Source organism: Aythya marila (genome assembly GCF_965140915.1).
Source record: "Aythya marila genome assembly, chromosome: 11".
Taxonomy (NCBI): Eukaryota; Metazoa; Chordata; class Aves; order Anseriformes; family Anatidae; genus Aythya; species Aythya marila.
In genome coordinates this window covers 8,418,323-8,436,089 of record NC_139052.1, presented here as the reverse complement: position 1 = coordinate 8,436,089, position 17,767 = coordinate 8,418,323, and the positions used below count along the sequence as shown (strand labels likewise).

General features: G+C 35.5%; 1 protein-coding gene across 3 annotated transcripts in view; it reads left to right on the top strand.

The window, feature by feature from the left end:
- The window catches only part of SCAPER (S-phase cyclin A associated protein in the ER), a 184,614-nt gene that overhangs the window by 132,133 nt on the left and 34,714 nt on the right, over positions 1 to 17,767 (top strand). For all 3 annotated transcript variants that reach the window (XM_082769215.1, XM_082769213.1, XM_082769214.1), the window contains exons 25-26: positions 7,130 to 7,253; positions 12,589 to 12,818. In XM_082769215.1, coding sequence (XP_082625341.1) covers positions 7,130 to 7,253; positions 12,589 to 12,818 — 354 coding nt within the window. The remainder of the gene's footprint in view (positions 1 to 7,129; positions 7,254 to 12,588; positions 12,819 to 17,767) is intronic.

Sequence of the window (17,767 nt, the reverse complement as noted above, 5' to 3'; positions counted from 1 at the left end):
GAATCACTATAGACAATTGAGAACATGTGGATGAATTCATAAAGAGATTAATGATTATAACCATACTGAATTATAGAAATTTTGAAAGACTTTCTTGAAAAAATAACTGTGTTGTTTGCTGCTAGAAATCACAAAATGGAATTCATATGCTTTGTGTGAATCCTCTGTACATGGATACTTTTCACCTTTGGAAATTGTGGATATGTCTGCTTCCCTAGCTATTCCTTTATATGGGTATAAATAAACTGTATTTTTCATGCAAAGGTGAAAAATGTAGTAAAACTAAAGTCTGTTAAGGCAGCAGAATTTCAACTAGACAGTGGCCTTTTAAGACGGTCTGTCAGCAGCTGATGCATTGAGCTTGATTTAAATATTTCGATATAATGAAATATTACTCTCTCATAATGTATTCTGTTTGCAAATGCTTTTTTCTTAAGAAATAACAGAGCGTTCAACCAACAGTATTGTTAGTTGGCCTTTAGTTTGGACATTGAACAAATGTTTAACTTTTAAAGAAGAAAATGTTACACACATTTCTCAATAGTTCCATGTATCATAAGTCCTTAGTATTCATTTTATTTGGGTGGTATGATTTGTATTTCTTTTTGGTTTCATGGTATTTGTGAAAATAGAACCAAATAGTGAGCTTTATAGCCATCTGAAAGTATTGTAGATGTAGAAGTATGTTTGGAGGATGTACAGGTTGCACATAATTTAACACAGAATCTTGATCTAAATGCAGGTTTATCAGACAGTAGTTTTTTAGCTTACATTTGATTTCAGGAATACTGTTTTTTTCTCGCTTTTCCATCCAGATCCTTTTTGAAAATTTCTAATGCAGTTCACATTTATTTAGCTTTTTCTAAGGAGGAAGTATTTTAGCAAAACCTTTTTTTGGTATTAAAAACTTGGTTGGAAAATACATGTGTAATGCATGCTAGAGGTATCGCAGTGAACTTGGTGTTGCTGCATGCAATGCAGACCCTCTGTGCTTGATTTCTGTGGTTCTCTTTCCCATATAGGAGAGTGTATTTTGTGCAGAATCTGCAACTCAACTGCCAAGAGCAAGCAGTAGTTCCAGAGGCTGTGACTTCTTGGGAACAGTTTGAAACGGGTCCAAATGTGGCTGTTTTGGAGAAAGCGTGTTAATGCTTATTAGTATGGAAAGTAATTTCACTGAGAGTATTTGACAGGTTCTTCAAATGTGTTTCTTTCAATGCCGAATGTTTGAAGGAGTTTCAAAAACAGAGACTGATCAGACTCTGTAGGCTTCTTTAAATGAAGAAAATAATTTGTATTGCCTATTTATTTTTTGATATGAGTTTGACATTTGTCTCTCCTTTGTGTTAAAATGATTTACATCCTGACTCCTTAAACTTTGAATCTAAAGAAGTACCAGTTTTCTCTGCTTAAAGGCGAAACAAGTTAAATTAACACTTTTCATTAATTGCCTTCCTGGCTTCCCTTAGCCAGCTATGCTTTGCTAAAGGACACTGCTGTTCTGAAAACTGTTTATGTGCTCATGCAAAATTTAGCCATGTGTACTTAAATTGGGAATGCCTGTTGTTTTGTGGTAAGGTTAAGCTATTTACAAGTAGGTGAGGAGATTACGTGGGCTATTATCTACATCTCTCTTTCTCCAAAATCCTGGCAGTATGGTGCAGCTCAGAACTTTAATCCCATGTCTACAAGATAAAGCTTTATTATCAAAGATTTAACAATATGCCTGCTGTTTTGTACTACTGTCCAGATTGGTGGTTAGGCCAGCAGGACAGCAAATGCTGTGAAAAGATGTGACATTTATAAGACAGATGATACATGTGGTATTGGGACAGCTTTTCTTCCCTTCAAAGAAAACACTAAAAAAAATAAGAGAAAGCAATGGATTATAGTAGATTTTATTATTGGTGTTAATATACAAATTAGCGTCCAGCTGCCTTATTTCTTAAACTTGCATTTTGTAATTTTCCTGAATTTCCTCAGTTCTCCACAGAAAAAGAAACAATGTACAACCAAATTTCAAGGAGTTTTGGTCTTTTGATATCTTTCTTAAGCATGTACTGAAAAGCAAATGGGAGTTGCATAGCAAAACAATTTCATGATTTAAGATCAAGACCAGAATACAATTCTTGTCCCCCCTGTTGCTTGCATATTTGCTGTGGGCAACTCATTTATCCGCTTAGTGCCATGCTACATTACTGCCCTTAAAAGTTGTAACAAATCTGCAGACAAACTCGGCTTGTAAGATGTGTTTATTTCTCATTTGTAAAAGTACTTTGAGTTCCTCGGGTAACCAGCACCTTTAAATACAAATTAGCAGTGGTTGTACTGAACAAAGGAGGATTTCTATTACAAATTAAGACATAACAGAAACTGTCTTTATTATGATGTTGCATGCAGCTTCTCATATCATTCACTTAACGCAAAATACTATCACGGTAACACAGGTAGAACCATAATTAGATGTTTAAAAAGTAGAAAATAGCACCTATATAATATGGTGGATAGGATTGTTATAAACTCTTGTGTTGTTTTTTTCCCCAGTAAAAGTCATAGTGAGCTGAGAACTGTTTCTAGCTCATTCTTTGTAATTTTTACTTTATAAGCATGCATTAAAGGAAGTAACCTGTGCTGTTACTATTCAAGCAGTTCTGTAGGATTGTTCACTTCTTTTTTTTTTTTTTTTTTTTTTTTAACCTGAAGTGGAAAAGAAGCTTTCTTTTTCTAAGGTTATTCCCTCTAGAGAAACATTCACTGATGACTAGCAGTTAGAGGTATAAGGACATAAAGGTACTCAAAAGAGAATGACATCTTTGCAAGAACAACATCTGAGACCTGTAGCATCTGTCTTTTTGCAGGCTGAATTCTTGCTGTCAGTCTCAGAGCTGGATTTCAAGCTCGCAGAGCTCAAGAACAAAACAATATTGCCTTACCATGCAATACAGAAATGAGTTTTATTGTTGAAAGTGGCTTTGTGAACTGTTACTAAGCTTTTGGCTCGAGCCAAATCCTACAATGAAATAACTGATAAGCCAGGGACAGGGGAACTTCTGTGGAAGCCTTTCAGATTCTGTCATACTTGCAGACACTCATGGGAATTGATTATTGCTTGTCGTGCAATGTTTTTTTTCATAAGTAGAGTAAAATTTCAGGATGAATCTATGATCCGCTTTTGGAAGCATCTTGAAGGAGAATTGGTGCTGAGCTTTGCCTTATCTATTATTTGTGATGAGACTTTGCAGATGGTGCGCATTTTTAATCAGGCATCTGTAAATAATGCGAAATATAGGCAAAATACTAATTGATTATGAGCCTCTAATTCTTTTGAGGATTTCTGAATGTATCATAGGTCCCAAGAGTGAAGTACAAGACTTTTTACATTCAAACTAATTTTTATTTACTTTTGTTTCAACTCACATTCTTACCTTGGTGATTTTTTAGCTATTCCACTATGCACTCACTGTGCCTGCTGTTTTTCAGTAACAGCTCACCTCTCACTTGGTCTCAATCTGCTTTTAAATACCAACACTGCTCACTTTTTTCCACACCAGAGTGCCTAGTAATATTCAAAGTGGTTAAGAATTAGCCATTCACAATGGCAATGACACATCCTAAATTTGATACCTTTTAGTTTTGTATTATTTCATTGCAAAATTGAGCTTTTATTTTGAATAAAAGTTAAGATTTGTCAACTTGTTTGTATAAGGTAAATTTGGCAGTGAAGATGTACTGGCATCAAAGAAAATCATATATGTACATATAAACTGCTGAGATCTAGCTTGGAGATGTTGATTAAAACGAAACCTTTTACAATTCCATTGTATTCACGTAATATGAAAATAACACACAGATGCGTGTTTTTGTCTAGTTTTAAGACAGATTTCTCTGTTGGATCAAAGTTTGTTTACCATTAGGAGTGTTTTTATAATTGGATTTACTCTAGAGGAAAACCTTAAATCGGAGGGTAGACTTCTGTGGTTCAAGTGTGCATGCTGTCTAACGTAGCTGTAAAGCTGATTTGCGGGTGTGATACGAAGTTTAGAGCAACATTGGTAATCGATAAACAGCTGTTTTACGTGTGAGGCTCTCCCTTTACTATTTCAAATAATTTTGTATCTCTTGAGATATGGGATTTGTACTTCAGAGCAATTCACTTCAGACAGGAGAGAAAGAAGAAAGAAAAAAAAAGACTGCCTGCTTTCAGTTTTCCATCCCAGAGAGTTTAACTGGTATTTAAATAAAGTTCTTGCTTGACATTCACAGCATTCAGCACTTGTCTCAGAGGCCTTGTGCAGAAATGGTGACAGTTGACAGCTGTTGTGTCCTTAATAAGATTAAAGTAAAGAAATTAGTTGTGCTCTCTGTAATCTGCCATTTAACACTGCAAACCACCTGGGGACTGCTTCTGTGCTGACACTTCCAATTTGGAATTTAGAAAAAAGTGTGGAACTGAATCATAGCTCAGAATGTTCTATGATCAGACTGTGTTTAGATGAATTGTAGTTAGCAAGCTTACGTTATCAATTAAAAGAACCCTCTTTATTGTTGTGAAAAATTAATTTGACATCCATTTGCTCACAGCACCTTTTCAAAACCATTACTTGAGTCTCTGAAAATTCAAATACCTTTTCTGACATAAGGTTCATCTGGGAAATAGAAAAGCATGATGCATTATTACAGTTGAATTTGTTCTGTGTATAAGTGGGAAGTTTCAGTGTTTTCAAATGCAAAATAAATGGTCCTTTTTGCAATTATGAAAATCCCCATATAGCAAAAAGAAAAAAACGTTGCAGGGAGTTAACTAAATCAACTCACAAACTGCAGTGCTGTGAAAATGAGTTAACTTACCAAGTTCATATTTGACTCTTCAATGTTTACATTTAAATAGGATTCATCTTTATTTCAGAATGGCTCATAAAACAAAAGGTGCTGATTTTCTTTTCAGCTGAAAATAGAAATTACTGATGCAGTTCCATCTTTCTCACCAGGCAAACAGCCACCCAACCAGGGGAATCATCTGCTATAAAAAGTTAAAGGAGGTGCCTAATGATTTTTTTTATTTTTTTTAAAGTATTACTGAGAAAAGTGAAATAAATATGTAGTTAGGACAGGAAAAGAGACTCTTGTTGCAAGGGAGGTTTAAAAAATTGCCTATGAAGCATGCTAATTGAATTTTTATGGGTGTTATCATTGCAGGATAAAAAATCAGGTGAAATAGGCAAAAATGAACCTGCCTTTTATCAATAAATAATGATTTAATATTGTGCTCAAGTCATGTGAACAGCTCATTGAAACTGATTTAATTAGGCGGAACAGTAAAATTAATTCCCAGTACAGTAAAGTGGATATAACTGGTAATATGGTAATACTCAGAATTATAAGAAAGGAAAGGTATAAACATTCCTTACATTTTTATAGATCAAAGCAAAAGTAGTGCTTCCTTTGTAAATTCAAAATTATTTCTCAAGTTGAAGAAAAGACATTTCAGAAATACACACGAAAAATGTTTACTCTGAATTTTCTGTCCTCTAAGCATTTGTAGCTTTTCTTGGTTTGCAAAATGCAATATATTTTATGAGGTGCTTCTATTTCAGCTCTGGGGACCCACACTGTGTAATCAGGCGCCACACCAATGAACACCGCAGTCACTAAAGCAGCCATCCTCAGTTATTATGTAAATAACCTCCTGGTTTTAATGAAAGGAAAAGTTTCAGGCAAAAATAAAGCATCGCGCTCAACTCTGTCTTAAGAAATAAGTTCCAGTAGTCCACAGCTGTAATATTAGATAGCAGCTTTGATCACTCCTGTACAGCCACCTGTCAGTTGTTGTGGTCCCACTTTTGTAGGACCTTTTGGCAGTGCTCACAGTTTTTCTTCTGTGGATCTTATTTGAACTTTTTCTGACATGTCCAGGAAAAAAAAAAGTTCTTTTCCTTTCAGTTTACTTTAGGCAAACAGCTTGATTTGCTAACTCTCTGTATTTATTATTGTCTATATTTATGATGCATTTGTGTAGTGTGTGTGTATTTGTATAATAATAGTGATAGCTTTTGTGGTAAGCAAAGTTCAAGAAATGGATATTGTGTTTATTCTGGAATGGTGTTGTGCTTGGTCAGATTTATCTTCTCTAGGAGTACGCTTATAGGACTGGTCCCAGCTTTCCTACCAATTCTGTTCATAGAGCATTTCAGTTTGAGCAGATGTAAGTAAGTGCAAGTGGTGCAGAGAATAACTGAGCATGGTTTGTACACCTGGAGATGTCAGTGCCTTGTTGTTTGTGACTTCCAGTTCAGACCATTGCAAACCTGTTACCTCTTCCATCAGCTACAGGTGTAGGTCAAGTGATGCTATCAAAGGTGCACGCCAACGCTTCAAGTTTGTGCAGTTCATAGTAAGTCAGTAGAAGCTTTTGGACAGGAACTTCACCTGCTCAGTTTTGCTTACTCAGTACAAGTTACTCAATCGTCCCCATTCCTTGCATTTATTTATGGGCGCTGCAGAGTAGCTTCTCTCTGAAGCTTGTCCCAGGGTATTGTGAATTCCTTCGTTCAGGTGTTTTTCCAGAAGGTTGTGCTAGGAGAGGGACCTCATACACAGACTACTTGTGTGTGGCACAATCATAAACCACAAAAAAAAGAATATTACATATCCAAATTATGCAGAATATCAACTGATTTCCTATGTTTTGTTATGTCTTTCTAGCATGCCCATTATTTGCTAGGTTTCTACTCTGAATGCCTGCATGCGTTTAATGAGAATGCATATGAATATATATACTTATGGAAATAAATTTAATTAGCACGTATCACAAGAGTTCAGGCTTTTCAAATTTATATATTCCAAGGCGTGTTATTTAGATACAAACCATGGATACGGAAGAGTCCATACAATGCAAGAGTCCTGCCTAGTATGGCTTTACTGTATTGAAGTTTCATTTTTTCCCCTTAATTCATGTAATTTTTATTATTATTATTATTTTTTTAACTTTTGTGTGGAACCCAAGTTTAAGAAAACTGATGTGAGTTACTAAAAAGGAAGTTTTGTGGTGGTCTTCCATTTATTTGCTCTTAATTGACCAAAGAAAAGAGTAACATTAATATTCTTTTTTTCTCTACTCCTGATCTTTTAGGTCACTCTGCAATACGGTAAATGCTTATGGCCTCGCCTGTAGTAATTGCACAGAAAACTGCACCTATATTCTTTTCAGTAACAAGATCACTTTTCTAATGGACCTATTGATGCACCAGTTGACGGTATGTAAGCACTTTAATTTAGACTTTTTGTGTGTGTGTTTCACAAACATATTAAAGTACCTGGAGTATAAGAGCTCCAGGGGATGCATGAGAATAAAACCTGAAATTAAAACAATAAGATTCTTTTGTTGTATGTATTTGGTAAGCTGTATGTGCTATACTTCTATACAAACAGATATATTTGCTTCTCCTAATAAATTCTACAGAAGCATACATACCAGGAACTCCAGTGAGTGGACAGTGTTCCAACTTTAACCCCTTTTGGGGCTTTCTTCTTTAATTCACCCTGTAGCAGTATTTGAAGTACAGAATGTTACAAATTGTCTGTGTGTGTCCAGTTCTTCTGTGTTTCAATACTGAAAAACCTAAGTCAGTTCAATATGTTGCTGAATATGTATTTACTGACGTATTTAAATAGCAGAACTCTTTGACTGTGGAAGTTTTAATTTTCCAGTGTTTCATTTAATTTGAAATGTCATTAAATATTTTATTTGAAAACTCATTTTTAATTCATAGTGACCTGCTCATCATAAGATATTTAGTCTTGGTTTTCTACTTATAAATTGTGTGTATGTATTTTCATGAGCCAAGCAGTTTGTTAATTGAAAAGTTATGTACGTACTTTAAATAATTCAAATGACGCTGTTAGACTCAACAAGCCATAGGACTGTTGATGAACACTTTAAAAAGATAATCCGAAGGTCCTTGGCACAAACAAAGAAAACAGGAATGCAACCTGTGCGTTCTCCCCTAAGTAGCTGCCAGCTCATTGTTCTTCACCAAATCTTTCCAAGAGGATTCCAGGTATTAGATTTCAAATATACTTAGTGAAAGGTGCATGTATTGTGCTGGGCCAGTCACAACACTGCTCGCTCTCTGCAGAGTGAGCCAGAGCACAGGCTCTGTGCTTAATTACACAAGAGATGAAATCCTTCAGCACTTCACAAGTGACAAGATTCATTCTGATGCCAGACACCTTCCCTTTTCTCGGTGTAGCACTGCACAAACGACCAGTCCTTCTTCTGAAAAAATACAGAGGTGTTTCTAAGAAAATCTTGGCCACCTGAGAAGCCAGAAATACTGCATAAAAGAAATTTACTATGCTTAAAGCTGTTCTCAGTCTGTTGCCAAACACTACCATTGAATTGCAGCAAAACTGAAATTAAAGCCTTAAGTTTCCCTTGATCCACAGTGGACTTTTCTTTCCTGCACATAAAGTCTCTTATGTTCTCTTCAGGCAATGTTGGCCCTTGAACTGGGATATCTTCATAATTCTATGAAATATGTATTTAAGTCAAAATAAATACAGTGCTGCATTTCTAACTCCAATTTCTCTCCAGAAAATGTAAGAAGTCACATCAAGGTTGAGTTTTCCGTTTTTAAGAAAAAGAATAGGACAGATGGAAAGCACTTCTTTTAATTGGATCAAACTCTGAACACCAGAATATTAAAGGACACCCCCCCACCCCCAAAAAGCATTTAACTGCCTGCAGTGTTCAGAGTTTAATGAGCTGTATGGTGCTGCCTCCCTCATGTATCTTCCTACATACAGTGGGAAAATAAACCACAAGCAATACTGGGTGTAAAAAAGAGAACATACACTTGCAAGGTTTTAAAAAATTGTGCTAATATTTGCTGAATACAGAAAGATTCAAGTTCTGAAAAAGCTTTAAATATATTCTTAAATGCAGCAAGTATCAACCTTACTTTCAAGTAATATAAGGAGATTATAGTTTTTATTTTATGCCTCCAAATATGATTCAATGTCAGCTTCACTTTTCCTAAAACTCAGGGCTATCCATTTTAAAGAATCAGATTTAAAGCAATCATTTTTCAGTGGTGGCAAAATGTTCATTTGCTTTACACAGGTGTAATATATTTCTCTTCAAATAAAATACTACTTGAAGAACAACAATTTTTGGTTTCCAATGAGAGCATGGCTACCAAAGGATCATTGATAGAAAATCAACTGTATAAAAAAAAGTGAAAGCTTTATCCGTACCTTCTGAAGCCTGTAGCCTTCCCATGCAGTTTCCATTTCTTCTGTTCACTAGCTATTACACTGAAAGTCCAACATCCTGTAAATACTATTTTTAAAGCATACACTTTCCAGAATGTTTTTGAGGCAAGCCCAGTGATGACTAGCAATTGAATGCTTTAAAAAACTTGAACTTTCCATTTAGGTTTAACAGCTCAATATTTGAAAGGATTCATGGCTGTGAAGGATTATACTGTCTACAGGAAAAATAAAAACATAAATGAGTTTTCAGTGATAGCTCTACATTGCTAACTGGAAACTGTATATTTTTGTTGGTGAAAAAAAAAAAAAAAGGCACATCAATATACAGGAGTACTTGTGGTGACATGAGTCAGAATGGAGTAGCATTTTTAGCTATATTAAATGTGTGCCTAAGTGCTTTACTGGACTGGGGCCATGTTGTTCAGCATCTTGCCGGGTTAAGTCCTAGATGCTGGGCACAGCTGAAGAGCTTACAGCAGCTCTGCACAAGCAAGGGATTCCCTGCACAAGGGGAATTCTCTGCTGAATGACTGAACTCTTTTATGGAGACTGTACCAGAACTGAGAATCTGGTCATCAGAGCCTTTTGTGTCAAGAACTGATTTAAAGCAAGTAAGAGTCTTGATGATGTCCAGTCTGGGTGGTCGTCATAAATGGTAAAGTACTGATGAGATGTTGAATGTGTCAGATGACTGAACACTGGTTATGTTTTTCCTGTGTTTCCCTTGTAATTAAAACATGCTTTATACCAATTTACTTGACAGGTCATTTTAGGTATGTAGTTACTTGTAGATTTGTCAGTTAAACTGTTAAACCTCTTAAACCTTCTAAATAGAAGCGGGGAGTGTTTTAGTGTTTACTTATCCAAAACTAAACAATAGTTTCTATGAATATCATTAGCTTCTGTCATAATCAACAAACACAAATCAGAGCTTGAAAGCTTTCACAATTATACTATTACATCTTATGATTTCCTACCCTCTTGCTCAAAACAATAATCAACATGCAGTAATACATCACTTTTTCCAAGCATCCCAGTTAATGTTGAACATAAATCTTGACAGGTTTTTGCACTCTTCTATTAATTACCTCTTCAGTAAGAGTTGATCTTTTGTTGCTCATTGAGTTCATATAAAGGAAGAATAAGGTAGGAATGAAGCTCAATTTTTTCTATTCTCTGTAAAACAGTATTTCCTTTTATCTCCTCTCTGACATAACACCACAGAAAAAAATGCATTTGTTCTCACTTTGTATTAATACACCCACAATATACACATTTTTCCCCAAAAGTCAAATGTGAAAAACAGATCTGTAGTAAGTAATGAATTATACTGTGTCATATCTATTTATTTTCCAAATTAGGAGGAGAAGTTTTATACTGAAGCATGAACTTGTCTAACTACGAATTCTATATTTAGAACATAGAGTTCTCATACATCCAACTAGAAGTGAAAAAACAGACTTTATCTGTTTACAGTATATTCATTACAGCAACCAGAAGGGTCTACTGCAAGATATTATTAAATCTTTTAAGCAATGTCTTATAAATACTTTTTTTTTTTTAGCGTAGGTGAGAAAACAACAAGTAACATTTGTTAGCCTTGTTTTTAAAATCTTGTGTTCCTAGTACAAAGTTGCCACATTTAAATTGATTTATACCTTACAAAGCCTAATCCATCTATTCAGCAGGCAACTGGATTCATTAGGCATGAATGAATTATTTTGCTCAGCAGAAGCTAGTGGAGTGACTTAGTTATTTTTCCTATCGAACTTGAATAAGCAGCTAAAGACTTCTCACTTGCTCACTTGGCTTATCACCAGGAACAGACTACTACAATGAGTTTTAAGTACCAACAGAAGGCTCAGAGCTAATGAATAATAAAGAAATGTGCATGTTGTTCTTTGTCACCAAGTGTTACCAAATCCCTACTGATACCTATACAGGGAGGAACAATTTCCTGTGATCTCACTTGCATATATAGCAGGTATAAATGATTTTAACCTGGAATGAAAATAAAATTTCAGCCGATACTGATTACAGGTTATGGTGTGAAAAGTCTCAGGTTTTCTTATAAAATTGCCTCCGAGGAAGTCTGTTGGTACGTGCAGTCCAGCACTGGTAAGCACAGTGAATGTAGCTGGGACCCCTGTGTCTTGATTGATGTAGCTGTGTTGCCAATGCTTTCTCTGTAAAACTGCCCAGCTTCCCCACACACCATGCTTACTGTTTGGAGGTTTCTCCCTGTTTGTCTAACAGGGCAGAGTTTCAGCTGGTCTAAATTATCTCGGATTGCAGAAATGGGGGGAAACAAGCAAAAAACATTCCACAAGGGTTTCTTCACAGGTGTTTGGATCCTGCATATAGACTTGTTTTCAGATTTACATGCTGTACATCTGAACATCTCTGCTGGTTTTAGCAGTGGGCTCTACATAAATACTAGTGATTAGCGAAAAATAAGTTTTGTTCTTCTGAGGTCTCTTCAGTGAGAGCTGTGTGTTGTGCTTAATCTGTGATTATCATCTGTGATTGACAAGTGCCATGGTCATCAGGTGGAAGCTAACTGAATACCTCTTCACAGACTGGAAAAAAATTGTATTCTCCAATATGCCTCATCAATGCTACAAGTCCATCAGGGATTACATCTCATTGCAAAGATCATTCCTATTGCCAAAAAGTGTATTGCCTTTTTCTCTGAAGAACTACAGATGTGTTTGGTCTATAACAAGAATGTATGTCTTCCAAAATAGTTGTTTTTGCAGGGATGTTGAGTAGCCAGTTAATGGTACGTTGTTTTTCCAGAGACAAGCAGGGGATGGCTGTGCAACAGTGAAGGCTGTTCCTTCCACAGAAAAGAGTTATCTTTTCTCTGTATTACTCAACACTTCTGTATCCTAGACATATGTCTTTACTACATTGTGTTGTCACAGTCAAAATCAACTATTTCATTAGTTCATTTATTCAGTTATTTAAAAAAAATATATATATCTTTTGCTAGTGACTTATCAAAAATTCAGTGTATATATATTGTACAAAAAACATTTTGATGAAATACTCTACCACTGTAAAGCTTCATTCAGTTCTCATGTACTAAATGCTATTTTGAATTGATTTATGATTTCAAATGATAGTATCTGTTTAGAGGAGTATAGACCCTTTCTTTTACCTGAAATACTTAAACATCTTTCAGTACTGCTAGAATATGCTACTTAATTTCGCAGTACTCATATGCAACTTTCTTAGTGCTTTTCTATGAACTTTGGTTATTCTTACTGAATTGTAGCTGTCCCTTTTCTTTTTTTTTTTTTTTTCTCTTAGGTTAATGTTCCAGATGACCATAATGCTACTTCAGGAAGAAGTGCGAATAAGCAGGTGTTCGAAGGTCTAACAACAGGACTTCTGAGGATAACTGCCATGATATTCAGATGCCTAATCTCCAGCTTCCCAGATGGGAACAACTACTCTACAGCACTGAAGATAATACAGGAAGTGAAGAGCAAATCCTCACAAGTGGAAGCCTTCAACAGCAGAGTCCAAGACCTGATCAGGTTTAAAAAACATTTTGAAATGTTTTTAATCCTACTTTATTACAGAGGATTAAAATTACATGAATTTAAGAAAGGAACAAACTTCTTTAATTCTTAAGTTAGTAAAAGTAGTGTGTATGTGTGTAGTGTAGTCAAAAGTCAGTCTAGTGAAGTGCTAAATTCTCAATCAAAAAGTTCTTCAAAAAATTAAGACAAATACAGAAAACCAGAAATCTTTTAGTTTTGAAGTTTTATATTCATGCAGAAAAAGAGATATTTCTATATTTCTGCATAGAGAAATATCAGGATTACTGTATATCTGCGGAAGGTAAAAATGCATTGTTTTTTGAGTGACATTTTATAGATCAAATTATTTACACTGGCTTTCAGAAGTTCTTTGTGCATCCATAGGCTGTTTGGAATTAGTCCTAGTAGCAAATACCACTTCAGTTGTGTTCTTTCATCTAAACCATTAGACAAATAAAATGAGCCCCAGTGTTAATCTCTTCCATACTCTGCACTTTTTCTTGGTTTCCACAAACCTTTTTAATCCTAACATTTTTAGTTGCTGGATGGCTTATATAGCATCCTAATAATTTAGGCTTCTATACCTTTTTTCCTTTTTGTGTCCTTTCTGTAGGTTTCTTCCCCGATTAGCATGGAGTCAGGTTCCTTTTTTCCGTATTTTCTCTGAATTCTTTGTGCCTGACTGTATGCCCTTTCCCCTTGTGATTCTGGATAACATGCATGCCTTCATGTCAGTTTGCCATACAATATGTACTTCCTGCTACAAAGATTACCCAATAATTTCTATAATTTGATTTCAGCTCTTAAAACGGATCTATATTTTAATAGCAATTTTCCTTTCTAAGGATATGCCTTGAGTAAAATTTCGATCAAAATAACTCAGTGAATGTAGTAGTAGAGTAAATGAAAATGCATTGTTTTGCTCATTTTCACTTGAAACGTTCTAGTTCTTTGGTTTAAAAAAAAAAAAAAAAAAAAAGACTTGAACCTGGACAAAAAAAAGTTATTTTGACTTGTGGCTGTCCCCATGATAACTATTTAATTTGGTATACTCAAGTTTGTAATTAAAGCCTTCATGAGCTGCCTGCGTTGAAAAGGAATTTCCCTCAGGCTTTGAAGGCAGAGAGAATATCTTTGTATTAGATCAACAGTACAGCTGGGGTTAGATTTTAGATGCTACTTTTCAGGTAGTTCTCAGAGTACAGCTTTTCATACAGTTTTCACATAAAGTTTTTCATACAGCTCCTGAGGAGGAGAGAGCTCATACATAATTAGGGAAACTGATTTTAAAACCACTGCATCTTGTATTGCTAAAGTGGGAGAGTACCTAGCAAGACAGATCAGGTTGGTAGAAGGGAAAAATGTAGACTTCTGTTTGATTGTTGAATACTGAGTTTGAGAACAGGATTGAATCCTTTGTGTGACATAACATTCCTATGCAGTGCTACACAAAATCTCTTAAACTTTTTATGCATGTTCACTAATTTATGAATCCTAACTTGAAAGCCGGATTTGATTTACAGCAGTGCTGAGCACGTTGAACAGCAAGTCAGTGGGAGCTATACTTCAGAATATATGATGTCCTATGTAATGCCAAATACTGTTAAAACAAGATCATAGGTCTCTCAAATACACAAAATAAGACATACATAGATTTAGTGTGTTTGTGCTTCTGTTTCTTACATGGAAAATGTGGGTAATTCCAGCTCCTCAGCATACAGGGATGCTATAAAAATAAAATACATCATGACTGTGAAGCTTACAGGTAAAGTATTCTTGAAGTACTGCAGAAAAGTGAGTGAGAAAATTACTTTCTCTTGAAATCTCTTATTTCTAAAGTATAAATTTGATGATAAGAAATTGTAGCATTCCTTTTTGATACTTACACTTGATGATCTCACACCCATAAATTAGATTGCATGCCTGAAATCTAATGTATTACCTCAAAATTTGATAAGCATGACTGCAAACACCCTAAAGCTGTATGATTAGCTAGCCCGTTTATTTTTGAACCCGGCTACGATATTTACCTGAATAAATATTTACCTTGTGGCATCAAATTCTACAAATTAGATATTTTTATATAGATCTTTTTTTTAAAAAAAAGGTACTTTGATCAAGTACTTTTTTTTAATAGACTGACTTTTTCGTTGTGGCATTTAATGTATCCTAAATTCCTGCAATTTCTCATTGCTAGTAGTTATTCTGATAACTCTTAAAAAAAAAAAAAAAAAAAAGTTCTTGTTAGCAGATACTTAGAATACATTTCTAAGGCTGCTTATACTCTGTCATGATAATAAATGTATCATGACTTTAAAGTCTTTGAATTATATACAGCCTCATGGCCCACAGCAACTTCACATGGAAAGCTCCTGTTCACTGAATTTCCAGTGTATATGTGTCATGGTTAACCCAAATGATCCATTCTTTTTCTGTTTCAATCAAGTTCGTGGCTGTGAGTGTGCTTTGGGGTTTGTTATGATTTTATTAAGTAGTGTAGGCATTATAAAGCTAAAGACAAATCCCTTTGCTTATCACTAATGCCTATTAAGTAAAGTAAGAAATGCATTATTCAACAATATACTTTTGCTAAAAGTGTATCGTTTCAGTAGTAAATAATATAAATAGTCATCAGTGCATCTTCAGCCTTCTGAAGAAGTGAAATACTGATAGCATGCTACTGAAACTGTGGCACAGGAAGAATTTTCAGGCTTTTCAAAGTCTGGTGTGATGCTGATGGATACAAGAAAGGACAGCTGGAGGAGGAAAGCAAAACAAACAGTTGCCATAGATACCAGTGACCTCTAAAACTTAATTGTTCTTATGTAGCCTGCTTTCTCCCCAAACAGGTTTTGAAAGAGTGTGAAATTTCAGGATGTTGTATTCTCCCCATTTAGGAATGGGAGGGTGGGAGGTCTGCTTATTGATATTGCTTCTGAACAGACATCTGACACTGGCTGGGCCAAGCACAGGTATACCCTTAAGCTAGGAAGACATGTGAGAATCCAGCTGGGTCCCTCACCTGAGGCACTTTAAGGGATCTGTTTATAAATGGAGAAAGAAAGGCATGATGACAAGGTAATAGTGCAATTACGAAAAAAGAGAGTAGGCATTTCAAACTAGTCAAAAACAGACAGATTGTATTATTAATGAGAATCTTTCACCTCCAGGTCATTGTATCATGTATCCTTATGGAATTGATTAAATGAGAGTTTTAGGAAAATTGGGGAAGAAAGAGGAAAGTCAATTTTTTTTTTCCTATATGGGAAAGCTAGACCTGATGCATAAACAATTGTTTACATGCTGGGTGTCAAAAGAGTAGCCAAATTACTGGAACTATGCTACTGTGGGTGAAAATACTGAGATGGAGACAATAGATTAGAGAGCTTTGACATTCCACTCGTCTGTATGTTCAGCTTCAAGGAAGGCAGTGCTTCGTGTGTCTATCATTGACCCAGGTGCCCTTAGAGAATAGTCCCAATAGACTGAAAGCTGGCAGCTATTTCTTCTCTGCCAAAAGAGTGGCTACTGACACCACTTGGTATGCAGGTGTGGGAGTAGAGTAAGGTGGACAATGAACACATTTTGTAGAAGTCAGACGTTTTTCCTAGGGAAAAAAGGAAAAGAGCATTGACTAGAATACTCGTGCCATTTTGTAAGTAATTGTCTATCAGTGTTAGCTGCATTTTATTTTCTCCTTCTTCCTTTCCCCTCCTATATCACGGAGAGATTTCCAGCACTCAGCATTTCTCTGTGACTGTGATGTATCTAACACCCAGCTCTGTTCCTGGAATCACTGTGCTAGTACTGGAGAGCGTGTTTATCACTTGTATGATCAGGTGGATTGCTTAGATCAAAACCTGCAAGAAATTTAATGCTGGTAGCCTTTCATGTTGCTAAACAGAAAAATCAAACTTACCTGAGCTATTTTAACTGCTGTATTTCAGCAGCGGTAAGGATCTTTTGTATTGCAGACTGACTTCTTGCTTTACACACAGTGTATTTTTATTCTTAATTACTTTCATTGCTTCTAAAAGCTTTGTGTCAGCAGGTTAAGCTTTGGCAGAAAGTCTAACTTCTAGCCCTGAAGAGAGGTTAGTCTTTGAGCAAGAAGGATACCTGGAAAGTGGAGAGACTTTCTTCCCTAATCTTAAAAGTCCACATTTTTTCAAAATCAGACTGTAAAATATGTGGAGGAAACATTTTTTTTAATAAGTATTTGTATAGCCCCATGGGACATTCATGATCTAATGAATCTTTATTTAGTAGAATCATTACTTTAATAATATTTCATACTTCAATCACATCAGGATGCACTTTATGTCGTAGAAACATGCAGACAATGGTGTTTCCATCCCAGGGAATCTCATAGTCTCTAACAAGTGGAGCTGACAAGCAAGTAGGTAGAATAGCTGATAGGATGGAATAATATCAATAATAGGAAGGTTTAGAACAGACTGTCAGTGTAAAAACAGCAAATCGGTGTCTGAAAGCAATCTTAGTTCCTCATGTCTATGAAGTCAGATTGAGTCACAGAATATAAAAGCAGTTCTTCAGATTTTGACAAGAGATTTCTCACAGTTGCTAAAAGTGGAGTGGAGGAAAACACAAGGAAAATCAAAGAAAGAGGAGAAATAAGTGATTGAAGCTTGAAATTTGTCTCCACAAAGGAAGTTGATCTCACAGTCAGCAGAATGAACAGTTGAGATGGGGTAAAGGCTGAGAAGCTGAATGTTTGTGGTAGAAAAAGGTGATATCAGCAAAGTGATGTGGAAAAAAAAAAGACCCGTGTGCACCGTTTAAGTGGTATCAATAATGATCCAATTGTGAGAATAGCTGGTATAGACAGAACTTGGTGTCATTGTACAGGGACAAACAATTTTTGGCATGGGTTTCCAAGCTCTTAGAAATTCAAAGAATCTTCATCAACAGAGAGGGTGGTG